Source organism: Gymnodraco acuticeps, unplaced genomic scaffold (genome assembly GCF_902827175.1).
Source record: "Gymnodraco acuticeps unplaced genomic scaffold, fGymAcu1.1, whole genome shotgun sequence".
Classification (NCBI taxonomy): domain Eukaryota; kingdom Metazoa; phylum Chordata; class Actinopteri; order Perciformes; family Bathydraconidae; genus Gymnodraco; species Gymnodraco acuticeps.
The window spans coordinates 448,307-469,988 of NW_022990397.1; the positions used below are offsets into that span (position 1 = coordinate 448,307).

The 21,682-nt window shown below is 41.9% G+C and overlaps 2 protein-coding genes across 3 annotated transcripts in view; one reads left to right on the forward strand and one right to left on the reverse strand.

The window, feature by feature from the left end:
• Positions 1–426: 426 nt before the first annotated feature.
• On the reverse strand, positions 427–16,189 carry npat (nuclear protein, ataxia-telangiectasia locus). Its single transcript, XM_034224582.1, has 17 exons — positions 15,928–16,189; positions 15,038–15,156; positions 14,871–14,931; positions 13,560–13,632; positions 13,383–13,423; positions 12,773–13,018; positions 12,391–12,436; positions 12,055–12,163; positions 11,780–11,880; positions 10,784–10,865; positions 9,950–10,046; positions 9,736–9,852; positions 6,965–8,197; positions 4,884–4,984; positions 4,589–4,676; positions 3,148–4,448; positions 427–1,450 (listed from the first exon to the last, which is right to left on the reverse strand). Exons 1-17 carry the CDS (start codon positions 15,962–15,964, stop codon positions 1,370–1,372), a joined length of 3,933 nt encoding a protein of 1,310 aa, XP_034080473.1. The 5' UTR covers positions 15,965–16,189; the 3' UTR covers positions 427–1,369.
• Positions 16,190–16,440: 251 nt separating this feature from the next.
• The window catches only part of atm (ATM serine/threonine kinase), a 36,386-nt gene continuing 31,144 nt past the window's right edge, over positions 16,441–21,682 (forward strand). For both annotated transcript variants that reach the window (XM_034224606.1, XM_034224607.1), the window contains exons 1-11: positions 16,441–16,579; positions 16,832–16,940; positions 17,043–17,161; positions 17,793–17,938; positions 18,078–18,242; positions 18,401–18,566; positions 18,937–19,175; positions 19,509–19,678; positions 19,778–19,956; positions 20,484–20,855; positions 21,173–21,370. In XM_034224606.1, coding sequence (XP_034080497.1) covers positions 16,869–16,940; positions 17,043–17,161; positions 17,793–17,938; positions 18,078–18,242; positions 18,401–18,566; positions 18,937–19,175; positions 19,509–19,678; positions 19,778–19,956; positions 20,484–20,855; positions 21,173–21,370 — 1,826 coding nt within the window. In that variant the 5' untranslated portion in view covers positions 16,441–16,579; positions 16,832–16,868. The remainder of the gene's footprint in view (positions 16,580–16,831; positions 16,941–17,042; positions 17,162–17,792; positions 17,939–18,077; positions 18,243–18,400; positions 18,567–18,936; positions 19,176–19,508; positions 19,679–19,777; positions 19,957–20,483; positions 20,856–21,172; positions 21,371–21,682) is intronic.

Sequence of the window (21,682 nt, forward strand, 5' to 3'; positions counted from 1 at the left end):
TAGATACTTTTATTGTGAAGATCAATTGAAGACGTATTTCCGTCAGTTTAGTTTTACTGTCCAATCAGTGGTTGCCAGATTTGCCAACAAAGTGAGAGGATTGCAACACTCGTGTGTTAATATCACCTTGAGACATGAAGCAATATCTCAAAACGGATGATGCCATTAGCCACAAATCAATTGCAAGAGAAACAGTATTAGAAAGAAAGTAAATATTTATTTAAATTAAACACATTTAATTTTTTCAGAAGGTTTATTTCAAATGTGAATCATTTCAATTTATTATTTTATTTTTCGTTTATTTTTATATCGCCTCCTTTTAAAAAAAAAAATTCTTTAAAATAAAAAAATCCTACAAAGAAAGTATTAGAAGGAAGGAACAAAACATATTCTATTTAAACAAGTTTCATCTTTAGAAAGTTTATATAATATTGAATGCATTATTTTATTCAAAGTCGGTGTCGGGGTTTTATCAGTTAATGGTTTTCTCTAAGCAAGGTTTTTTTAAACTTCATATATAATGAAACAACAAATGTTAAATATATGGAATATAGAAACAATTAAATTGATAGGATTACATTTCTAAAGGATGTATGTAGGTCATTCTCATTCACAATGAGCAACACATTCAATGTATCGAGTCACACACACACACACACACACAACATATAAACCGTACTTTCCTGGATGAAAGAAAATCTGTGTAAGCTGAAGAAAAACCCACAGGACTGTTTCTTTGTTTTATTACGACATTCAATGAAGGCCGAGTATGCATTTTGGGTGTCAGACTCTACCAACATATATATATATATATATATATTTACACACATGTATGCCATACACCTAATCTTCACATTGCTTTTTGTTAAGTTAAATTGACTTTTCTGAACACAAAAAACAAAAATTAAAGCTCTTAATTCTTTGTTATTATAATAACTAGAGACATATCCAAAAATATATTTATACCAACAAATCAGTCAGTGTTAGCAGGATTTATCAAAAGAAGAGTCAAATATTGACCAACTAAATGCTTTGGTTCACCCTCATATCAACATCACCTTTATGTCCCAAAACAAATGTGTGTGTTAGCACAAAACAATGAAAACTTAAACAGAAGTGGACGTGATGATATGAAAAACACACAGCAAAGTGACATGGTTGCACTCCTTTCCATCTAACAGGATTGAATGCAGATCATCCGCACCGGAAACTAGTAACCCAGAATCAAAGTCCCCCATTGGCTGAAGGAGACATTACAGCTTATAAGGTCACGGGCAAGGTTACTAATGAACTATAGGCACGGGTTTAGCAGATGGCTCGTCTATTCCAGAAGAGTAACCCATGCAGCTCGTGATGGGGGAGTCCTCTATCATTCGTCATAGTGAAGTGAAGACAGGAACTTGTCCACATCCAGGTCAGGGGGGAAACAATCTACAAGTTTCTTCTTTTCCTGCAGATTAAAAACCAAAGTCAGAATCACATGAAAAAAAAAAAACCACCTCTAGGACAAGGGTGTCAAACAGGTGTGCTCATTTTATGTGGCCCGCAAGAGCTTGCAAAGTATATAAAAAGTGAAATATACAGTTAAATGCCGCTTCACAGAAGCACGTTGCCAATAAACTACATGTCCCACAATGCATCTCGTTTTGGGACATGAGCACTGAAGAGACTTGCTATTATTTGCCCCAGACTTCTGCTTTCAGACGTAGTTAATTATGAAGTTATTACCCTAAACGATAATAATCCAATGCAGAGGCAATATTGTAATATAATACATTATTTTATATATATTATATATTTATATAGTCTTAAAGTTACAACCGACTGTGGCCCGCGATGAAATTGAGTTTGTCTCCTGGGGATATATTTCTTATTTTCCTCTTTATGAAAAGTGCCATAAATAAAGCTTTATTATTATTAAAGTTCCCATTCTTGCATCAATGAGGTACACAATCATTAGGATATAAAAGAAAAGTACCAAAACCAAATGGTTCGGGTGAAGTTTTGGAGGAATTAAATTAGACAGACAACTGGGATATTTTTAGTTTTTCTTGAATGGCAGACATTGTTACTCTGCCTAAGTCCATCCACCACTCTGTAAACTTGGTATCCTGTTCAGGGTCACCCCGGGCAGTCTATAACAGGACCAACACATGTAGACACACACTCACACCTACAGAGCTTCCAGTGCACTGTATCCTATGTCATTTGAGGACACTCAGACTGGTTCAGGTTTAAGTTTAAAGACTAGGGATGCTCCGATCGCCAATTTTGGGGCCGGAATCAGTATCGGCCGATACCGATCGCCTATCCGATCGAGTGGGCGGGGCCTATGGGGATCTTCCATTTAAAGTGATGTTTAAAACTCAGTTAATGGGGCTTTTACTGTCATTTTCGGACACGTTAAAATACTGCCAGACTGGTGAAGCCATTTTGGCGAGCCTGTTTTGCCGCGCACAGAGAAAAGTGTCATGTATTTTAAATGTCATGTGATCGGCTCTCACGATCGGCCTTTATAGAGAGCACCGATCGATCGGCAGAGAGTGAATATCGGCCGATATCGATCAGAGCATCCATAATAAAGACCAAGCTCAACTTTCAGAAATGACCTCTGGAGGGATCACTCCAGGAAAAGGGAAAACCCCAACAGGGCCCTTTTAAGAGATAGATTGAAGAGGGGTTGTTTGAGGTGCTTATCCAACATGAGTAGTTGGAAGAAACAGTGTATTGGTGGATTGATAGAAAGTGCGTGAAAAACAAGTCGATTTTGATGATTTCTTGTTTGCAAAGATTGAATTGTTATTTTCGACCCAAAATATAAAAAAATCCTTTATTGCAGCCGTTTAAATGACAGGACATGCAGCTTGCCTTTGTCTCATTTGAGGGAATACCTTTAAAGTTAAGAGTAAATAGGCAACATCCCCTTTGAGCTTTACAAAGTAAAAAACGTTCCACTGTTTCCTGACAATTATAAGACCAACCCATTCATCGAAAAATAATGAAAATGTTCGTGATTTACAGTTCTACATCTAACTATATCGGAAAACAGAACACTGAGGAAGCAGAACGTGTCTAGAACAGACAACAGGGAACGTTTCAAACACCATAAAACATTTGAAACATGGCCGATCCTGGTGTTGTACTCACCCGCTCAGTCGTTTTGCTTGGAGACTGTTTCGTCTCTTTCTTCGCCTGCGGGCTGGATGTGGGAGAAGACAGTTTTCGTTTTTTAGAGATCTTTGAGCTGGTGGGTGAATGTTCTCCCACTTCCTCCTGACGCAGACTGTCCTTCAGTGGAGTGCCGGTCCTGGCGATGGCGGCACGTGAGAGGATCATGAGTGTGTGGGCGGCCATGTTGATGCTGTTCTCGCTGCCAGCCTCACTGGCCGGGCTGCAGGTGGGGACATCAGGGGTGTTGGGAGGCAGAAGATGCTTGGGAGTGCCCTCTCCGTCTCTACCTTTCCTCAGTCGGGAGGGAGTCCAGGGACGATCAACTGACTCCTCCTGGGTATGGCCTGGGGTCCGGGGGAGTTCTGTACTGGCTGCTCCAGGCCTTTTACCAGGGGTGGAGGGAGAGTTGAGCCCCTGGATGTCCTGCAGCATCTCAGCCGCCTGTTTGGCCAGAGAGCTGGTCTTTGAGGGGGCCTTCGAAGCCTTGGGTTGAGGTTGAGATGCCGGCTGGGGGGCGGCTGGAGGGTCCCTTAACATTGAGGATGATGGCTGCTCTTTCACGCTTCCCTTCATTTCATTCTCTTTGTTAGCGGTGACATTTGGAATTTCCTGGGAGGGAGTCTTCTTCTCTGAACGCCCCTCCCGTGCTTTGCCAGAAGCCTTTTCCGTTGGCTCTTTCCTGCTGCGATCCTCCTTCTCTTTTCTAGTTCTTGACGATGACCTAGAAGTACGAGATTCCTTAGCTTTTGCTCCATCACCCTCCTTATCATGACTGTGCTTCCTGTTCTTTGAACTCCTTGCTGATTCGGAGCTTTTCTCAGTCTGTGAGGCCTCGACCACGCTGGTACTGGCACTCTGCGTCTCTTGGTTTTGGACGCTGTGATCTTGCTTGCGGGAGATCTTTTTGGGAGGGTCTTTCTGTTGTGGCGGTGTGGGCTTCTCCGCCTCCTTCATGAAGGCCTCAGCGGTCTGGGGATCTGCTGAGCATCTGACCGTCTCTATCCTCCTCTTGGGCTTGTTCCCACTTAAGATGGAAGGTTTTGTTCGAGTCACTGACTGCGTGTTATCTTTCTCACGCTGCTTCACAGACCCTGATGGAGTTTTGTTTTTAAGTGGAAATTTGCTGGATCTTGTTGTTTTGGCAGTTTGTTTTTGAGCTTCTGCAGAAGAGTCAAAACATAAAATCCTCCTGTGTGTAGAAGCCTTCGCAGCCTCCTGCTGGACTGTGCTTAAAGCCAAACCAAGTGGAACCGACGTACCAACCAGGTTTACAGTGCCTGGAATTCAGAGAAAAAAGGTCAGAGAAGTAAGGCAGTGACTAAAACACTGAGGACATCATTTGGTAACGTAAATAAAGGATTTTTTCACCATAATATTGCCAATAGCTAGCGATTCTCAATATTATTTTATAACTCACCTGCAGGTATAGACTGTTTGAGTGCCACTGTGGGAGAACTGGGCTTTTCTGCCTGCTGTACTGGTACTGGGTTCTGAATGGCAACAAGCTGTGAATAAAACAATGTTAAAACGTTTATTGTTCTGTATATTGCTTAAAGTATACAACCCTTAATGCAGCTGTTCATTAAACCACACACTACACGATTAAAACATCCTGGATTGAAAGAAAACAAACATATTGTTTTTGTGAAGTTAGCCGTTAAGGAAATACCTTATGACTACTAATGTATTAATGGCAGATCAAATGATTTTACCTGATTTGAAACCACCTGGACCGTCCCCAGAGAATTTGGCCCCATGACTGAAACAGGAAGTATCATGGGCTTAGCCGGTGATGGCAGGATGAGTGTTGGCACTGCACGAAAGAACAGATTAAAAACAGGGTTAAGCAGCACTCCTACCATTAGAAATAACAAAAGTAACACTTCCTTAACCAAAACTCCCTACAGCTCACATCCCAAGGAAGTGAGGAAAAAAAACCCACAAATAAAACGTACAAACTTAATTTCAAAAGCTGCAACAAAAGTAAATCAATAGGGTATATGCAGGAATCCTGAAGTCACATTTAAGACCTTTTAAGACCCTTTCCATACATTTTAAGACCTCATCGCCACTTGGAGTTCTAACCGGTTACATCGGCGACACACTTCACCTCACATTTACAGTATTGATTGTCCTTCCTCCTTATCTTCCAACCATTTGGACGCAAACTTGCATTTCCCCATAACGATGTTGTTTAACAACCGGTGTAAACAGACCTTCGCGCTATCAAGCAGTGAGCGTGCGATGTCCTGTTCAGATTAGGGGTGTAACGGTTCACAAACATTTCGGTTCGGTACGTACCTCGGTTTTTAGGTCACGGTTCGGTTCGGTACGTTTTCGGTACAGCAGAAAAAATTATCACAAAACATAACATATTTAAAAAAAAATTATTATTAAACTGTGACTAATGTATTCACTCAAATAAATACAAAATATAATAAAATAAACATTAAGGTGCAGCATTTCGATGAACTAAAATAATCTGTATTTGAACTTTACTGTACTAGTAGGCTACTCACAAAAAAAAAACTATTAGTTTTGGGTTTTTAATTATTATTAAACTGTGAATATTCACTCAAATAAATACAAAATATAATAATAATAAAATAAACATTAAGGTGCAGCTTTTCGATGAACTGAAATAATCTGTATTTGAACTGTACTGTACTAGCACCTAAGCAGCCAGTTTGACATTAGGACTTGCTTGTCATTGTATTTTCATGTTTTTTTAAAGAAAAATTAACTTGTCCAGATTGCTTGCTGAAAGGGCAGATCTGCTGGCACTAACAATGTCTCCTGCTGTGGAGAACACCCTCTCGCTAGGGACAGAGGTAGCAGATACAGCCAGGTAGCGCTTTGCTACCATGGCAACATAAGGATATTTGGCGTTTGTAATAGCTTTGGCTCGGTCTGAACTCTTTGTGAGTGGTGGAGGCTAACATGCTAGTGGGAGTTGGGTTTGCACTTCAGTCTTTTGGTACCGGTGATATTCACGTTCGGGTGATGCCTTTTCAAATGAGTGTGCAAGTTTGATGTATTGCCAGCCGCGTAACCAATGTTAGTTGAACAATGCCGACAAACAGCTTTGGTTCGGTCCACCTGTCTTTGTCCGTCATCCTTGTACGTAACAGCGAAACCAAAATGTTCCCAAACCGGAGACTTCAATGATGCTGGAGGATTTTCGAGCTCAACTTTATCTGCGTTCGCCATTTCGACAGTTCCTCAAATTACTGACTAAATTTGAACGCATCCCTGCGACCAGCTCTCATGTATGCCTCTCGTCCAATGAAATGACTTGCTCGCTCTATGACGCGTTGAACACAATGTGAGCAAATTACTCTGAATGCTGCGACGCAGCACCTGAGATTACTTCCAAGAAGTTGTTCACGTTCTCAATTTTTTACGTTTAACGTTATATTCGTTCGGTACACTTCGGTACACACGTGTACCGAACCGAAGGGCCCGTACCGAATAATTTCGGTACGGGTACGTGTACCGTTACACCCCTAGTTCAGATGACGTCAAATCCAACGGGATGCCATAAATAAACGACACAGAATCACACTACACACCTACGCAATGATTACATTCAGGCAGACTGTAGAATACAACCTCTTTGGACCATTTATATACTTATTGAAAACAAGCTACAAAATGTAATGCCTTGGAAAATGCCGTTTTCGCTAAATTGATTTATCAACTTTTAATACTTTTGAAGACCCCGCGGACACCCTGGATAACAGATTGTGAGAATAATTTCTGTCTATTGAAATGAACCACCGTGGTCTCTTACCTGTTGAGAAGCCACGAGATCGCGTTGGTATGGTCACCCCAAACGGGTTATTGGGCAAAGGCTGTCCCACCGAGGCCCCAGCAGGCAGCAGCACCGGTCTGTTTGGAGAATCTGCCGTTGGGGCTTCAGTCAAAATGAAGTAGCTGGTGGCGGCTCCTTGCAGCTCGGGGTTAGCTGCATCCAGCGGGAGTTGAAATATATAATTTGGCTGAGCCAGTGACGTCCCTCTTAATGGAGATACAACGACAGCCTTACAGCCCAGAGGACTTCCATGAGCCTCTGAGTTTTGTAAGCCACAAACCGCCAGAGCAGCCTCATCCAACGCGGCCCTCGGTGTGCCAGGACACCTCAAGGACTTCACTGGGGAGGAGAGATAGATGGTGGGTATCTTGTTCCCAGAAATGCTAGGAAGTGCATGATTGGTGGCCGTTCCCTTTGAAGAATCCTCATCCTGGTTATCGCTGATGATGATCTCCAGAGACACTATGTTACTGGTATCTGCTGCAGCCTTGCTTGGGGTGGTTGGAGGATTAGGAGCAAAACCAACTGGGGTACAGGAGGAGGTGGGTATGACAGGTAGGAGGGAGGGGATTGCAGCTGTAAGTGCTGCAGAGGTAGAATGAGATGTGGATGTTGCAGCAGTGGACGCTAATGAAAGTAAGGAAGTTGTTACCGTGACACCGCTGGAAGAAGGTGTACAAGAGTCGTCTTTAACACCGCTTGAGAGTGACGTATGAGGTAGGTCAGCATTTGACGTTGGAGTGTTGTTCAGTTCCACTTGTAAAGGAAACAAAAATCCAGAGGGAGCTATAGCAGGTTGCACTATAGATCCTTCAGCTCGTTTGTGCTCCTGGTTTCTGTTAGCAGTTGCTTCCGGCAGGGCTAACGCAAAAGCAGCAGAAGGAAGAATGGTTGATACAGTTGCAATTGCAGTGTCCATAATGTCTGACGGAGGGGGAGGTGTATGCAACGCTTCATCGATATCCATTGGCGTTCCAAAGACAGTGTTCTGGAAAGGTGGGGGGTTTTGTTTTCTGTTTGAGTCCCCTGCATGGCCCCCGAGGCTCACCAACAGTCTGGCTGAGCTGTTTTCAATCCTGGATGTTCTACCGCTGGGTCCAAGGACCTTCTTTAACAAGGTGGGGGCGGAAGACTTCCTGGTCTTACGCTCCGGTCCAATTCTCGTCTTCACGGTCGCTGAATCTGAAGCATTAGCATCTCTTAGTGCAGTGTCTGAAAAATAAAACAAAAATATTTGATGTTTAATTTGTCCCCGTCTGGGTTTTTATGCAACTCTGTCTTCATTATGGGTATAGCCATTCTTATTTTATGTAAAAAAAAAGTCAACATTATCAATTAGCATTTGACACAAAACCATATTCTCTGTGTAAAGCAGGGGTGTCAAACTCAATTTCATTGTGGGCCACATTAGCATTATGGTTGCACTCAAAGGGTTGGTTGTAACTTTAAGACTATATAAATATATAATTAATGCTGTCAAAATTATCGCGTTAACGGCGGTAATTAAAAAAATAAATAAATTACGTTAAAATATTTAACGCATGTGCAGAATGGCCCGCCCCATACATCCCACCAGTGGCAGCGCCAGGGTATGGCTGGGGTAGGCTACACCCATACCAAGAAATGGCTTACGGCCCGTCTACACTACAGGCATCGAAAAATGCTTTCAACGCTTCGCCCATTCATTTGAATGGGGTGACGTAGAAGATTTTTAAACTTCGCCGAACTGCATTGTGGGGAGCATGGCATGGCTTTGCAAGCATCACGAGCATCTATCGGCATCAAAAGTTGAACAATGTTCAACTTTTGAGGCTCGATGCTTGGCATCAGCCAATCAAATCCCGCGTATGCAAATCTGACAGTACAAGCGCTAGCCAATCAAACCGCGTGTATGCTGGGAGAGACTACGCAGGTCATTTCCTCATATTAAAAAAAATTGAGGGAAAATTCATTATAGCGGTAGTGAATCACCCGGTGCTGTATGATCAGTCTCTGTTCATCTACCGGGATACAAACCGTTTGGGGATTTTATATCCAGTTTACTTCGTTTTAACATTGCTATTGTTTTGTATGTCGGGGGCGGGCGGGAGATTCCTGATTGGTTGTTGGTCGCCAAGCCTCATACACGCCCAGTTTCAAGATTTTTTTGATGCCTGTAGTGTAGACGGGCCGTTAGCCCCACCATGAAAAATGTTGTTAAAGTAAGCAAAATAAAGTCCGCCAACTCGCGCCGAGAATTGCACAGACGGCAGTTAGTAAGATTGATTTCAGTAGTCACTGGTCTGGAAATACCGAAGACCAGAAACGGTTTTGAAAACTTTTGTCACGTAGTGATCGTCTTCTCAATAGAACATCTTTGATAATGTCAATCAGAATCAAGATAACGGCGTGGTGTTGTTGCAGGAAGTCCCGACGGAGAATACTTTTGCTGTAGGGGTGCACATAACTGGTACGCAGGTTATGTGCGTAATCTGAAATGCGTACCAGCACTTGTGTCACAAAGCGCATTTGCGTACAGACATACTTGTGAAGCTTTTCCAGAAGGCGGTTAGATCACCGGACGACAGAGTCGGTCTCCGTGTGCACAGACAGGCTGCTGTTAACGTCGGTCTGTACAACGGAATTGTGCCAAAAAACTACGCCACCCGGCTGCGGAGGGAGACTCCCCCCCTTCACTGGAGAACTGCGCTAAAACAGCTGATCACAACGTTCACACTGTGGTCACGAAGTACTCCACATTCTGAAAATACCTGGATCATCACTTAGAAGCAGTCCGACAGTAGATGAAGGTCCAGCAGCATTGCTCTCTCCTGGATTACTGCTAATATCTCCGTCCCCTTGATCACCAGCAGCGAATCTGGTTTTATCTGCAAAAGAAGAAAAAAACGTTATTAAAAAAAAGTTGGTTTTGCAATGCATTTTTCACCAATTAAAAAGTGTAAATGCCATGTAGGCCATAGTTACTGTAATCGAAGAGCTCAAAGAGGGCGTGGAAGGCTGGGTCGGACTCCGTTTGCTCCAAAATGTCATGGATGGCATCGTCACTCATGTGGATCTCCCCCTGTACATGAACACATGTGTCAGGAAATAATGAAACAACACACAGGACAATAAGCACAGGCTAATGGGTTGATTTAAAAAAATAATAAAAATGTTTTAAGTCAATTTATTGAACATGTCAGAAACAAAACATACAACAATAATAATATATACCCTTTTTTTCCTCATAATAATAATTATAACAAAGTATACACACAAAAAAAAAATTCTCAAATAGTCTCTGTCATGTTCAACAGGGGCAAGAAGAAGCTTTAAAAAAACTTTTCTGGTCCTACGCCCTCTAGCATAAATGTTCCTTATAAATAAAATATTAGGTCATCGTCATCAGCGACATGTTTGTCTTGTTAAATTTGTTTGTTTTTTTACAAAACAATCAGAAAGAAATAACTTTTACAATTACAAGAAATAACAAATGGGATTTTACAGGTCTTGCTCATAACCATTAATGATTTGGCTCCTAAATAATACTTTCAGTTTAGATAGACTTGTTCAATATTTCAGTTATTCCACAGACTAACACCTTTTGATGAGATGCAATGAAGTTTGGCATTTGTTCGTACGGGTGGTTTTTTGAAAATGCAGTTTCCTCTCAACATGTGTATGTTTTCTCTCCGTGTGAAAAGTCCCTGGGTATTATGAGGTAATTGTTGATTTGGGGCTTTGAACATCATTTGAATAGTTTTATATATACATACATTTGACCGTTATGATATGAGAATATATATAGTATTTCAGCACCTGCAATCCCAGGATTTCATCTATAGACTGGTCTACCTCCACTGTACTCGATGGGGCCTTAGAAGTTTGGGGGGGTGGCTCGCTGAGAGATGAAACAGAGGAGAAATTAGTACAGCCATGTCTTTTTACAGGCTAAAGACACAAACATGGACATAACAATAACATATAGGAGATGACATTCCCATCTCAGACAAAAAAAACCCAGAAGAAATAAAGGTACAGTCAGTAGGATCACTTCAACATTTCACAAACAAAAATAGGTTGATAACCAAAAACCACCAAAAACACAACATGGCATATGTATTGTTCCTTCACTCTTCGTTAGAGCTCATTATTTCCCATGTCATGGCGTGTTGAGCCACCCTTTCATTTTTTGTGGCAATAATCTTTTCCAAAATAAATTGTATTTTTAATCTACTCTTCAAACACTTTAAATTAAGATTACTCCTTGATTGAGTTTTAAAAATATGTATTTTAGCCAGAAGAATAGTTGTATTTATTAACTGTGTGTGGTCTTCATCTAAAAGCCCAAATAAAATATTAAAGGGTGTTAATGTAGATTCAATATTAAGTGTCTTCACTCTAGGGCTGCTCAATTAAATCGTATTTTAATCGCAATTACGATTTTGGTTTGCAACGATTATGAAAACAACATAATCGCAATAAAACTATTAGTTTTTTTTTATTGGGTTTTTCAGTTAAAGTTCAGGGTAATCAACTGTTAACTTTTTCAATAAATGGATGTTTTCAAAGTGAATGGATAATCGTTTTTAATAATCGTGATATCAATTATTGACCCAAATAATCGAGATTATGATTTTTGCCATAATCGAACAGCCCTACTTCACTCAATATTGAATATTAGACCACAGACTTGCAACAGCCATGTCTTTGTCAGTCATGTCCCGAGTGATAATGACAGAATCATAAATGGTCCGTTACAAGAAAATAATACAAGCACAGTGAGGCAGTGCAGGCTGGAAACTCAACACTTACTTTCCGAGGATTTTGTTGATGTTTTCAGCGAGCTTCTCTTGTAACGACCTGTCCCCCAATATCTTGTCTCGGGCATTTTGTATCACGATTTGCTGTGAAGGCTTAGAGAGAGATGATGTTAGAAATACTCACTAAATTCTTCACATATATTTCCTAAAAACTCAATGTAAGTAATTGAGCATGAACTCCCTGCACAAGATGGATTATATTATTGCATGAGTGAGAAGTCTCTTTGTCAGTATGACATCTCCACACCTACATAAAGATCTACTTACAGGAAAGTTTTCATCTGCAGCCTCTTCAGTTTGGGGTTCAGCGTTTGGAGTACTGACAGCCAGGGCACTGGAGCCACTCTGAGCCCCCCCTCTCTTCCTGGGGGTGTCCCTGAAGGCGACAGAAAACAATATAGAAGTGTCTTTCAACATGCACATAGCGACAACTATGCACTCTTATAAAAAGGGCTACTGTTAACATCTTCTTTTGTACGTTTGCAAAAAGAGAGCAGCATTGTCAAGTCAATTTGGGTCAGTGGGACAACACAGTGCCTCTTCTACGCTCTCTTCATAATGGGATGGCTTCAACTTCAATACAGCAATAATTGTTATCGTTACCATTTCCGTCGTCCAGGAGACATGGGGCCTTGGCTTAGGGAATCCCCTGTAATGACACATGTCGCACATCAAGGCACCGTTTTTGTGAATAATGACAGCTTGCAGACATTTCAAAATACAAGGAACTAATGTTACAAATGTATGGGTTTTAACAATTACACTTTCTGTAGTTCAAAGATAACAGCTCTAATATGAAATGGTCAGTTTCAGCTACCGTATTAAATCAGTGAAGACTTTTTTTAAATAGAAGGGAATGCTTGTTGTCAATTGATTGATAAAGAGGATATTCATAAGATGTGTGAAACAAAACAACGCAACCTTCTATCTTCCTTGTAAAACAAACAAAACATTCATGGAGTACTGCATGTGTTGTGATACTCACTGGGGGTATTCAGTAAGCGGCTGACATCTTGGATCTGCTGGTGTGTGCCCCCGCCGGCAGCTGGTCGAGTGTGTGTGGTGCTGTAGCTCACGGGGGTGGAGTGGCCCAGCATGCTGTGGGAGATGTTTGAGGGGCTGATGATGGATCTGGCTTCAGACACTGATGAGCAGAGGACACTACTACCAGCTGAAGTCACGGTCAACACCCGCTGTCTGGCCATGTTAGCCACACCGACGCGTGAACGTACTGCAGGAAGAAAAAGGCTTATTAATATAAAGCAAACCCTGGCAAACAGAGAACTTACAACCTAATTGAGATAGTATTTCATCTTGAATCATAGTTTGACAGCCATGGGGAGGAAGGAAGGAAGGAAGACACTTATTCATCCAAAATTGGGATTTCTTCCCCCCTCACAGCAGTAAACATTAACAGTAGAAAAGATATATACATATATATCATAATATATATTAATAGTGGATAGAAAATCGCACAATTAGCTTTGAATTATGGAAGCTATCTTTCAGGCAAATGTAGAAATCGTAACACAAACGCAAAGATTGTAGTGGAGTAAACAATAACATATTAACTTGAAAACCAATAAGAGACTTACTTCTTTGAATTGCTGATATAGAGGGTGAATTCTGCAACGACCTATTTAAAAAGTAAGGAATAATAATGAAACGATATCAGTGATGAAGTTCCAACACAGCAGAAAACACTGAGATTTGACATTGTTGTCAGTTTACGGAAATATTTGCAGTGTTTTGAAGATTTTAAACGTCATTACCTTATCTGGTTGAGTGTAAAATCGAGCTTTTTCCATAACGACGTCATCATGGCAGGCACCTCATGAGCAGACTCTTTTGAAAAACAACACAAGCATGACACATTAGATTCAAATGTATTGTCATATGCACAATAGCTAAAGTGTGGTTCTGGCAATGAAAATAGTAATTCCCAGGCTCCTCTAACAATTCAACTTACTACTATACTTAAGACATAAAAAGGAAATTAACAAATATAATAGCCCAAAAAAAACAGACATAATGGTACAAGTTAGGTAGGAGTAAGACAAATATTTACATATAAAAGAGAATAAGATAAACGTGACTTTTATACTCGATATTAAAATAAATGCTGTATACTTTCATAATATATAAAAGGTGTTTAATTTCGGTTATTCGCAACCGAGTGTGAAGCGGCTGGGATGAGGATCAGCACCTCCAAATCTGAGGCCATGGTTCTCAGCAGGAAACCGATGGACTGTCCACTCCAAGTAGGGAATGAGTCCTTACCCCAAGTGAAGGAGTTCAAGTATCTCGGGGTCTTGTTCTCGAGTGAGGGAACAATGGAGCGTGAGATGGGCCGGAGAATCGGAGCAGCGGTACTACAGTCGCTTTACCGCACCGTTTTGACGAAAAGGGAGCCGAGCCAGAAGGCAAAGCTCTCTGTCTACCGGGCCATTTTCGTTCCTACCCTCACCTATGGTCATGAAGGATGGGTCATGACCGAAAGAACGAGATCGCGGATACAAGCGGCCGAGATGGGTTTTCTCCGCAGGGTGGCTGGTGTCTCCCTTAGGGATAAGGTGAGAAGTTCAGTCATCCGGGAGGGACTCGGAGTTGAGCCGCTCCTCCTTCGGGCACCTAGTACGGATGCCACCTGGGTGCCTCCCTAGGGAGGTGTTCCAGGCACGTCCAGCTGGGAAGAGACCAAGGCGTAGACCAGGTGGAGGGATTATATCTCTATGCTGTTCTGGGAGCACCTTGGGATCCCCCAGTCAGAGCTGGTTGATGTCGCCAGGGAAAATAAAGTTTGGGGCTCTCTGCTGGAACTGCTACCCCCGCGACCCGACCACGGATAAGCGGGAGAAGATGGATGGATGTTTATTTGTTTATAGTGTTGTGGACAGTCCCCATTGATCAACTGTCACAAAAAACAGGAAATGGGGCAGCTTTAGCCAACATGGCTAATTTCCAGCTGCTGTCCCCAGCCAGATGATAATAGACACCCTTTAAAATCACAATATATGTGTATATGTAGAATGAACAGATAACTGTATGAAACACATATGTAAATGTATACAAATATAGCTCACCTTTTGTCTTGGTAGCGACATACTCATTTAGGATAATTGTTAGGCCGTTCCCAAAGAGAGACTGTGAGGTGGAGGAAAAACAAACCATGAATCACAGATGCACCTTTATGAGAAAGAGATTTAGCATTTGTCAGTTTGCGAAAGGTTCGAATCAGAGACAGACTTACAAACACACAAGCAGGAATAGTCCCATCTTCCGTGGAGTGTTCTGCATACTCCTTCAGGTTTGGGCTCTCATGGATGAAAGATTGGAATGTGGAGGACAGTCCCTCTTCTTGGAGGTAGCCTGGAGGAAGGACATTAACCAACATCCAGTAAAAAAAAAGAAGCTCAAACGGTCAACAGCAGCGGTGGAAGAAGTAGTCAGATCTTATACTTGAGTAAAAGCAGAAGTACCAAGTGTAGGAATACTTTGGAAAAAGTACTGGCATCTAAACATACTTAATTACTTTATTTACAGCTGGCTAGCATTTGCATTTAATCCAGGTGTAACTAAAGTCCTATTTAAGTGGTGATCATATTGTTTATTGTTAATCTATATCTGCAAAGTAACCGTTAATACACAAACGTAGTGGAATAAAATAACAATATTTACATTTGAATTGGAGAGGAAGTACATATACTTAAGTACTGTTTTGAAGCACCATTTTGAGATATTTGCATTGCTACTTTGTACTTTGACTCCACTACAATTCAGAGATAAATCGTGTACTTGTACTCCCCCCACATTTATTTTGTACCATTACTTACTTTACACAAGCTACCCTGCAGAATACAAAGTAATTCAAACTAGCTGCACCTTTAACAACACTTTAATGCATCAATAATTATAATCAAAACATATCATATTATTCTGAAATGGGACAATCTGCAATTCTGCATAATGAGTACTTGTGGTACTATAAGTATATTCTGATGCTAGTGCTAGATACTAGTTATCTTTTACTTGAAGCAGAGTATTCGTACTTCTACTATGATCAGAGTACTTCTCCCACCTCTGGCTCAGTATCATTGTAGGCTAACAGCTACAGCTACATCTCTGCCACACCACACTCACCCAAAACAAGCCTCGCGACGTCGGACGGTAGCAACATGGCTGCCTGTCGGTTGATACAAACAGTCACCGGTTAGCTGTGTAGCTCCATATTTAGGAAAAATCTCTCATGAATCCGTTAAATCGCGTCAAATCAATAAACCGTCCCTTGTGTTATTGTGAAGACGACTGTCGCTTTCTCAAAAGGCGGGGAACTCAAGTATAACCCGGAAGCTTCAAAAAATAAATCCGCCAAATGCAATGTTGGGAGTTGTAGTCCAATTTGAAACATGAAACTCAACTACACCCTACATGCTTATATGTACTTTAATATGAGTGTAATAACTCGAACAAGACTCACACATGCTATTAATTACCTTCAATAACATTTCACCTAATCAAACAGTACGTTTGTTTGAACGTTTTCACTAAAGTTACCGGACTCACTCGCTCCAGCCATGACCAGGAAGTTATGTGGCTTAATCACTGCTGATGCTGGGGCGGGAATTTCCTGCGTGCTGTAGTGCGTGTGCCTGCGTGCGCGTGTCCGTAAACGCATGTCAAGATGGCAAAGTTGTCAGGAATATAACAATAGCAGGCTAACCAAGCATTTAAGCTAACATCAACTCATGCATGTGTGGCTGCTCTGTATCTCCAGACAGTGCATCCATAAGAGGTCAGTAAACAGTTTGAGTGGACGCTTGGTTGGTAATGACATTTAAAGTTACTCTGGCAATGTTGTGTTGATAGAGAAGCTTGTCTACATGGCCAGGCAGAATAGAGGGTGATATACTGTGTTAAGGTTAACTTAAAGGAAGTTAAACTGCCATTTCTCATGTAAATACTTTCTCAGGAGTGCTTAAGAGAAGAGGGCTAAGTCATTGTATTGTATTGTATGTATTAACTGTATACCATGTTACTCTGGCAGGGTACTTTGATGAAAGGTGTGCCCTCATCCAAGCAAAATGAGTCTGGCTCTACATGATCTCCTGGTTTGCTGCAGGGGGTTGGAGAATGACAAAGCAACAGAGAGGAAGGTAATCACACCTGCATGTCAACTACATTCAAACAATAAAATGAAAAATATTTGCATTTGTCAGCATTCCTACACTTTGACAGTTGTCTCTTAATGCCTGCAGAAAGAAGCTGAGCGCTTCAGAAGGCTGCTGAGAAGTCCAGATGTTGTGCAGGAGCTGGATCGTGCCTCAGGATCCAAAGCTAAAGGCTCCAAGCAACTCACATGGGATGCTGTTTTCAGGTAGCTTTTTCGGTGCATGTGCAATCAAATGCATGTAAAGTTATAAAGTGTAATACCAGCAATGTCTTGCTTCTGTGTGATTGTTATGCACACTTGAAAAAACTGTTATTTTCTTTTGTGCTTGCCTGCCAAGACAACAGGCTTAACTGGTTTCCATCTCACCTGTTGAGTTTCACTTTTGTTTCCTTTCATCACTTACAAATCAAATGTAGCGGACTTCTGGAAACCATAGTGTGCCCATTGATTACAATGGAAAGTAAACATTCTGCACTTAAGAGTAACTGTGTAGAATTTGTGATTTATTCAAATTTGTTAAACAATCATGTATTTGAAACTCTATTTTATTGTTTTTTTATTGCAATTTATAGTTTTTTTTATTGGATGAATTAATTTAGTCTTATCTGGGTATTACTTATACTCAGTATGTTATCTCTTGTGAACCTTAAGATTATTGATTTATTATTGATTTATTTTAGTTTTCTCTTGCGAATTTGACTTCCTTGTAATTATATCAGTGAATTTTGTCATATTTTTAAAGCCCTTTGAGCTGCATCCCATGTATGAAAACTGCTGTACAAATAAAGCTTTATTTTGCATTATTATTAATACTCTGTATTTTCCCCCATGTCAGATTTCTACAGCGTTATGTCCAAAAGGAGACAGAAAGCATGCAATCAAGCAAATCCAACGTCACAGCAACTACTCTGACTATCCGGAAGAAGAAGATGGCAGAAGTGTGCAGCTTGATCAAATACTTCATTCGTTATGCAAACAAACGTAAGGGTGGAGTTTTGTAAGGTCCAGCAATAGATTTCAGAAGTTACTCCACCTGACTCATTCATCTGAATAGTAAACAGAATGGCAGTTGAACACATTTTTGTGACTGCAGTTACAGCGTGTGTCTCTGTCTCTGCAGGTGGGCCTTGTCTAAAGTGCAGTGAGATACTGAAGCATGTGATGGACGTCCTGCACGACTCATACACCTGTTCAGCCTATGGAGAAGATTATAGCAGCCTCTTCGTAAAGGACATCCTCTCTGTCCGCAAGTACTGGTGTGACATCCCTCCTCAACAGTGGCACAGTGAGTGGGAAATTCATATTCCAAACATTTTATACAAAATATTATTTGCATATCATTCCCACACTCTTATTTGTTGTTTTCCAGTACACATTATTATTAATACCAAGGTAGGCCTAATGAGTTTACTAAATGCCCTTGTTTATATGTGTGATCCTTAGATCTTCTGGACTTGTATTGTGATTTGTTCAACTCTTCATCGAAGTCCATCAACCGTGTCCTGGTGAGCAGAGTGATCCACACCCTGGTGCAGGGCTGCTGCATGCAGACTGAAGGATTCAGCCACGCTCTGTTCAGCTTCTTCTCCAAAGCACTGATGAATGCCAGGTAAAGATTTATACTACCATTTAAAAAAAAAAAAAAAAAAAAGGCCCTCTTGTGTATTTCGGGGCTGTTCCCACATTATACGTGATAGGCTAAGGGGCGGGACATCTGTAAGCGGTTGACCAATCACAACAGAGCCGGCCAGCTCACCAATCAGAGCAGACTGGGCTCTGGTTTCAGACAGAGGGTGACAAGAGGTGCTGCAGCACAGGCAGTATGAGAACAATAAAGAGCTTTTTGAACATTGAAGCATGGAGACATGTCCCAGTAGAGACACAGAATATAAATATGAACCTGGAAATGAGCAGAATATATAAACACTGTTTGAGTGCTATCTTAAAAATCATTGTTTTTTCCTCATCCTGTTGCTCAGGCAGGAGAAACACTTGACTGTGTTGGAGCACCTGGTCTCGGCTCTCAACATCTTCTTGAGGTGTGCGGCCATGAACTGTCGGATGAGGGTGTGTCAGCTGGGAGAGGAGCTCCTGCCGTCGGTCCTGTATGTTTGGGCGGACATGAGGCCCAGCGCGGCTCTCAAAGAGGAGATCGTGGAGTTCTTCAACCTGCAGATCTGTGTTCACCACCCCCAAGGAGCCAAGACACAGGATACAGGTGGGGTGATAGTTCCTTTTTCTTTAAAACTATTTTGGTTTCTTGTTGAGTAATACTCATTTTATTTCATTTCCTTTTGATTTATTTTTTTATGAACAGTTTAAAAATATAAGTAAAATCACAAAACATAATGGAGACATTTGAAATGGGACCCCCTGATAAGCTATATGAAGCTTAATAATAAGCCCAGACACTAAACATGATGGGATCTAAGCCTTTGCAGACCATTTACATGCACAACAAACTATATATAACACCCAGGAAAGGAAAAACCCCAAGAAGCATGATAGGAACTCCAACCATTAACTAGTTGTCCCTTCTCTCATATTTCAGGAGCTCATGCTGAGGACTGGAGCCGGTGGCGCAGTCTGCTCTTCAACCTGTACGAGGCTTTAATCAGAGAGATCAGCCATTTAGGCAGCAGGGGGAAGTACGTCACAGGGACCCGACACATAGCCGTCAAAGACAACCTCATTGAGCTCACAGCGGACATCTGTCATCAGGTAACACTGACCAGCAAACACAATCATTAATTTGATGTTAATTATAATATAATTAGTATTTAAAATGCTGCCTTTCCTTCTTGTGTTTCCTGTATGCAGCTGTTCAGTGAGGATAATGACGCCCACGTCTTGGAGGTGACCCAGGCCTCCCTCAGAGCCTCCCACATGAGCAGTCCCACCCAAGGAGCCGCCAGCAAGCGGCGCCGCATCGAGCTGGGCTGGGAGGTCCTCCGGGACCACCTGCAGCCGCAGAACAGTGACTTTGATGTCATACCATGGTAGGAAAATCGCAATACAATTTATTCTTATTTTTTTTATTGTGAACGTATGTTTGAAAACTACACATTTAATATACAAATGGTTATTTTATTTTAAGATTAGATAAGATAAACCTTAATTGATTCCTGTATGGAAGTAATTCAGGTGTCTTAGCTGCAACGGGAACAAGGGTGTCCTTCAGAAAGACATAAATGTACAATAATAATAATAATAATACAAATAAAGAAATGTAAGAATACAATTTGTACAAAAAAAGTTGCAGTATACATTTAAATTGTCAACATACAGTATACACATATGTGTAATTATGGATATGTTACATACATGTCAATTTAGAAGTCAAAAGTAGGTCAATAATGGTGCAGTCATAAGTACACACAATGCAGGTTGTTATGAGTTTTTATTAGAGGTCAAACCTTTATTGTGGAGGATATTCTTTAGTAAACACCAAAGCAGCCTGGTGTTTCTCTTATTCTACCCACTCAAGATCCTGTAAAGCTTTTGAAACGCTCTTCTCTCCTCTCAGGCTGCAGATCACAGCCGTGCTCACCTCTAAGTACCCGTCCATGGTGCCGTCCCAGGAGCTGGTCCTGCTGCTGTCCGTGTTGCTTCAGTTCCTGTCGGAGCAGCGGAGAGGAGAGAGGGGCCCGTACGTGCTGCGCTGCCTGACGGAGGTGGCCCGCTGCCAGGCCCGACACCCGGAGAGGGCCCAGGTCCACCGGGCGGAGCTGTCCCGGCTGTGGGGGCGGGTCTGGCTCCTGGCCCTGAGAGGGGTCAGCTCTCCCCAGACAGATGCCTTCAGCCTGGACCTGCTGAGCTCCATCGTCCACGGGGGGCTGATCAACATGGACAGAGAGTTCTGGAAGCTCTTCTCTGGATCAGCATGTAAACCGTCCCAGTGAGTCTCCGTCCTTAAAGCTTTACATTTGTTAAAGTGGCCCTGTATGTATTTTCCACACACTCCCCCCCCCCTGCCTGAAAGGCCTCCATTGGACTCCTTTTGTTTACTTCTGCAACATAGTGACATCATTATCGAACACTTGCGCCTATATTGGCTGCTCTAACACATTGTACAATATAGGCTAAGGGGCGGGACATCTCTTATCGGATGACCAATCACAACAGAGCCAGCAAGCTAACCAATCAGTGGTTAATCATTTTTTCTCCTGCATATGTATTTTTCTTTTAGTAGCCCTTTTCTCTTTGTTTCCACAGCGCTGCTGCTCTCTGTCTAGCCCAATCCCTGCTAAAGTGTTCGCCCCCAAAAAGTATCACCCCCAGTTCGGGCTGGGACTGTGTGGGGGTCTCAGAAGGATCACTGAACCTGAAGGAGACCCTCATCGCCTGGCTGCTGATGAGCGATCAGAGCGATGAGATGGAGGAGAGCTCCAGACCTCACCCCATCATATGCAGGTGTGTACCGTGTTGCTTTTTCTTGTTAATTCCAGATTTATCTTTATTTGTTTTTAAAGTTCTTACGGCCCGTCCACACGGCGGCGTGCGTTGAAGCTTCAACGCTTCTGCCCATTCACTTTGAATGGGGTGATGTCACGCTTTGCCGAACTGCATTGTGGTTCCGTCGCTTTGCTTTGAGCAATGTTCAACTTTTGAAGCTTCAACGGAAGCGTCAGCCAATCAAATCATATGCCAGTACAAGCTCTAGCCAATCAAACCGTGTGCTCGTGTGGCCGGGGCGGGAGATTCATGTGATTGGTTGTTGGTCTG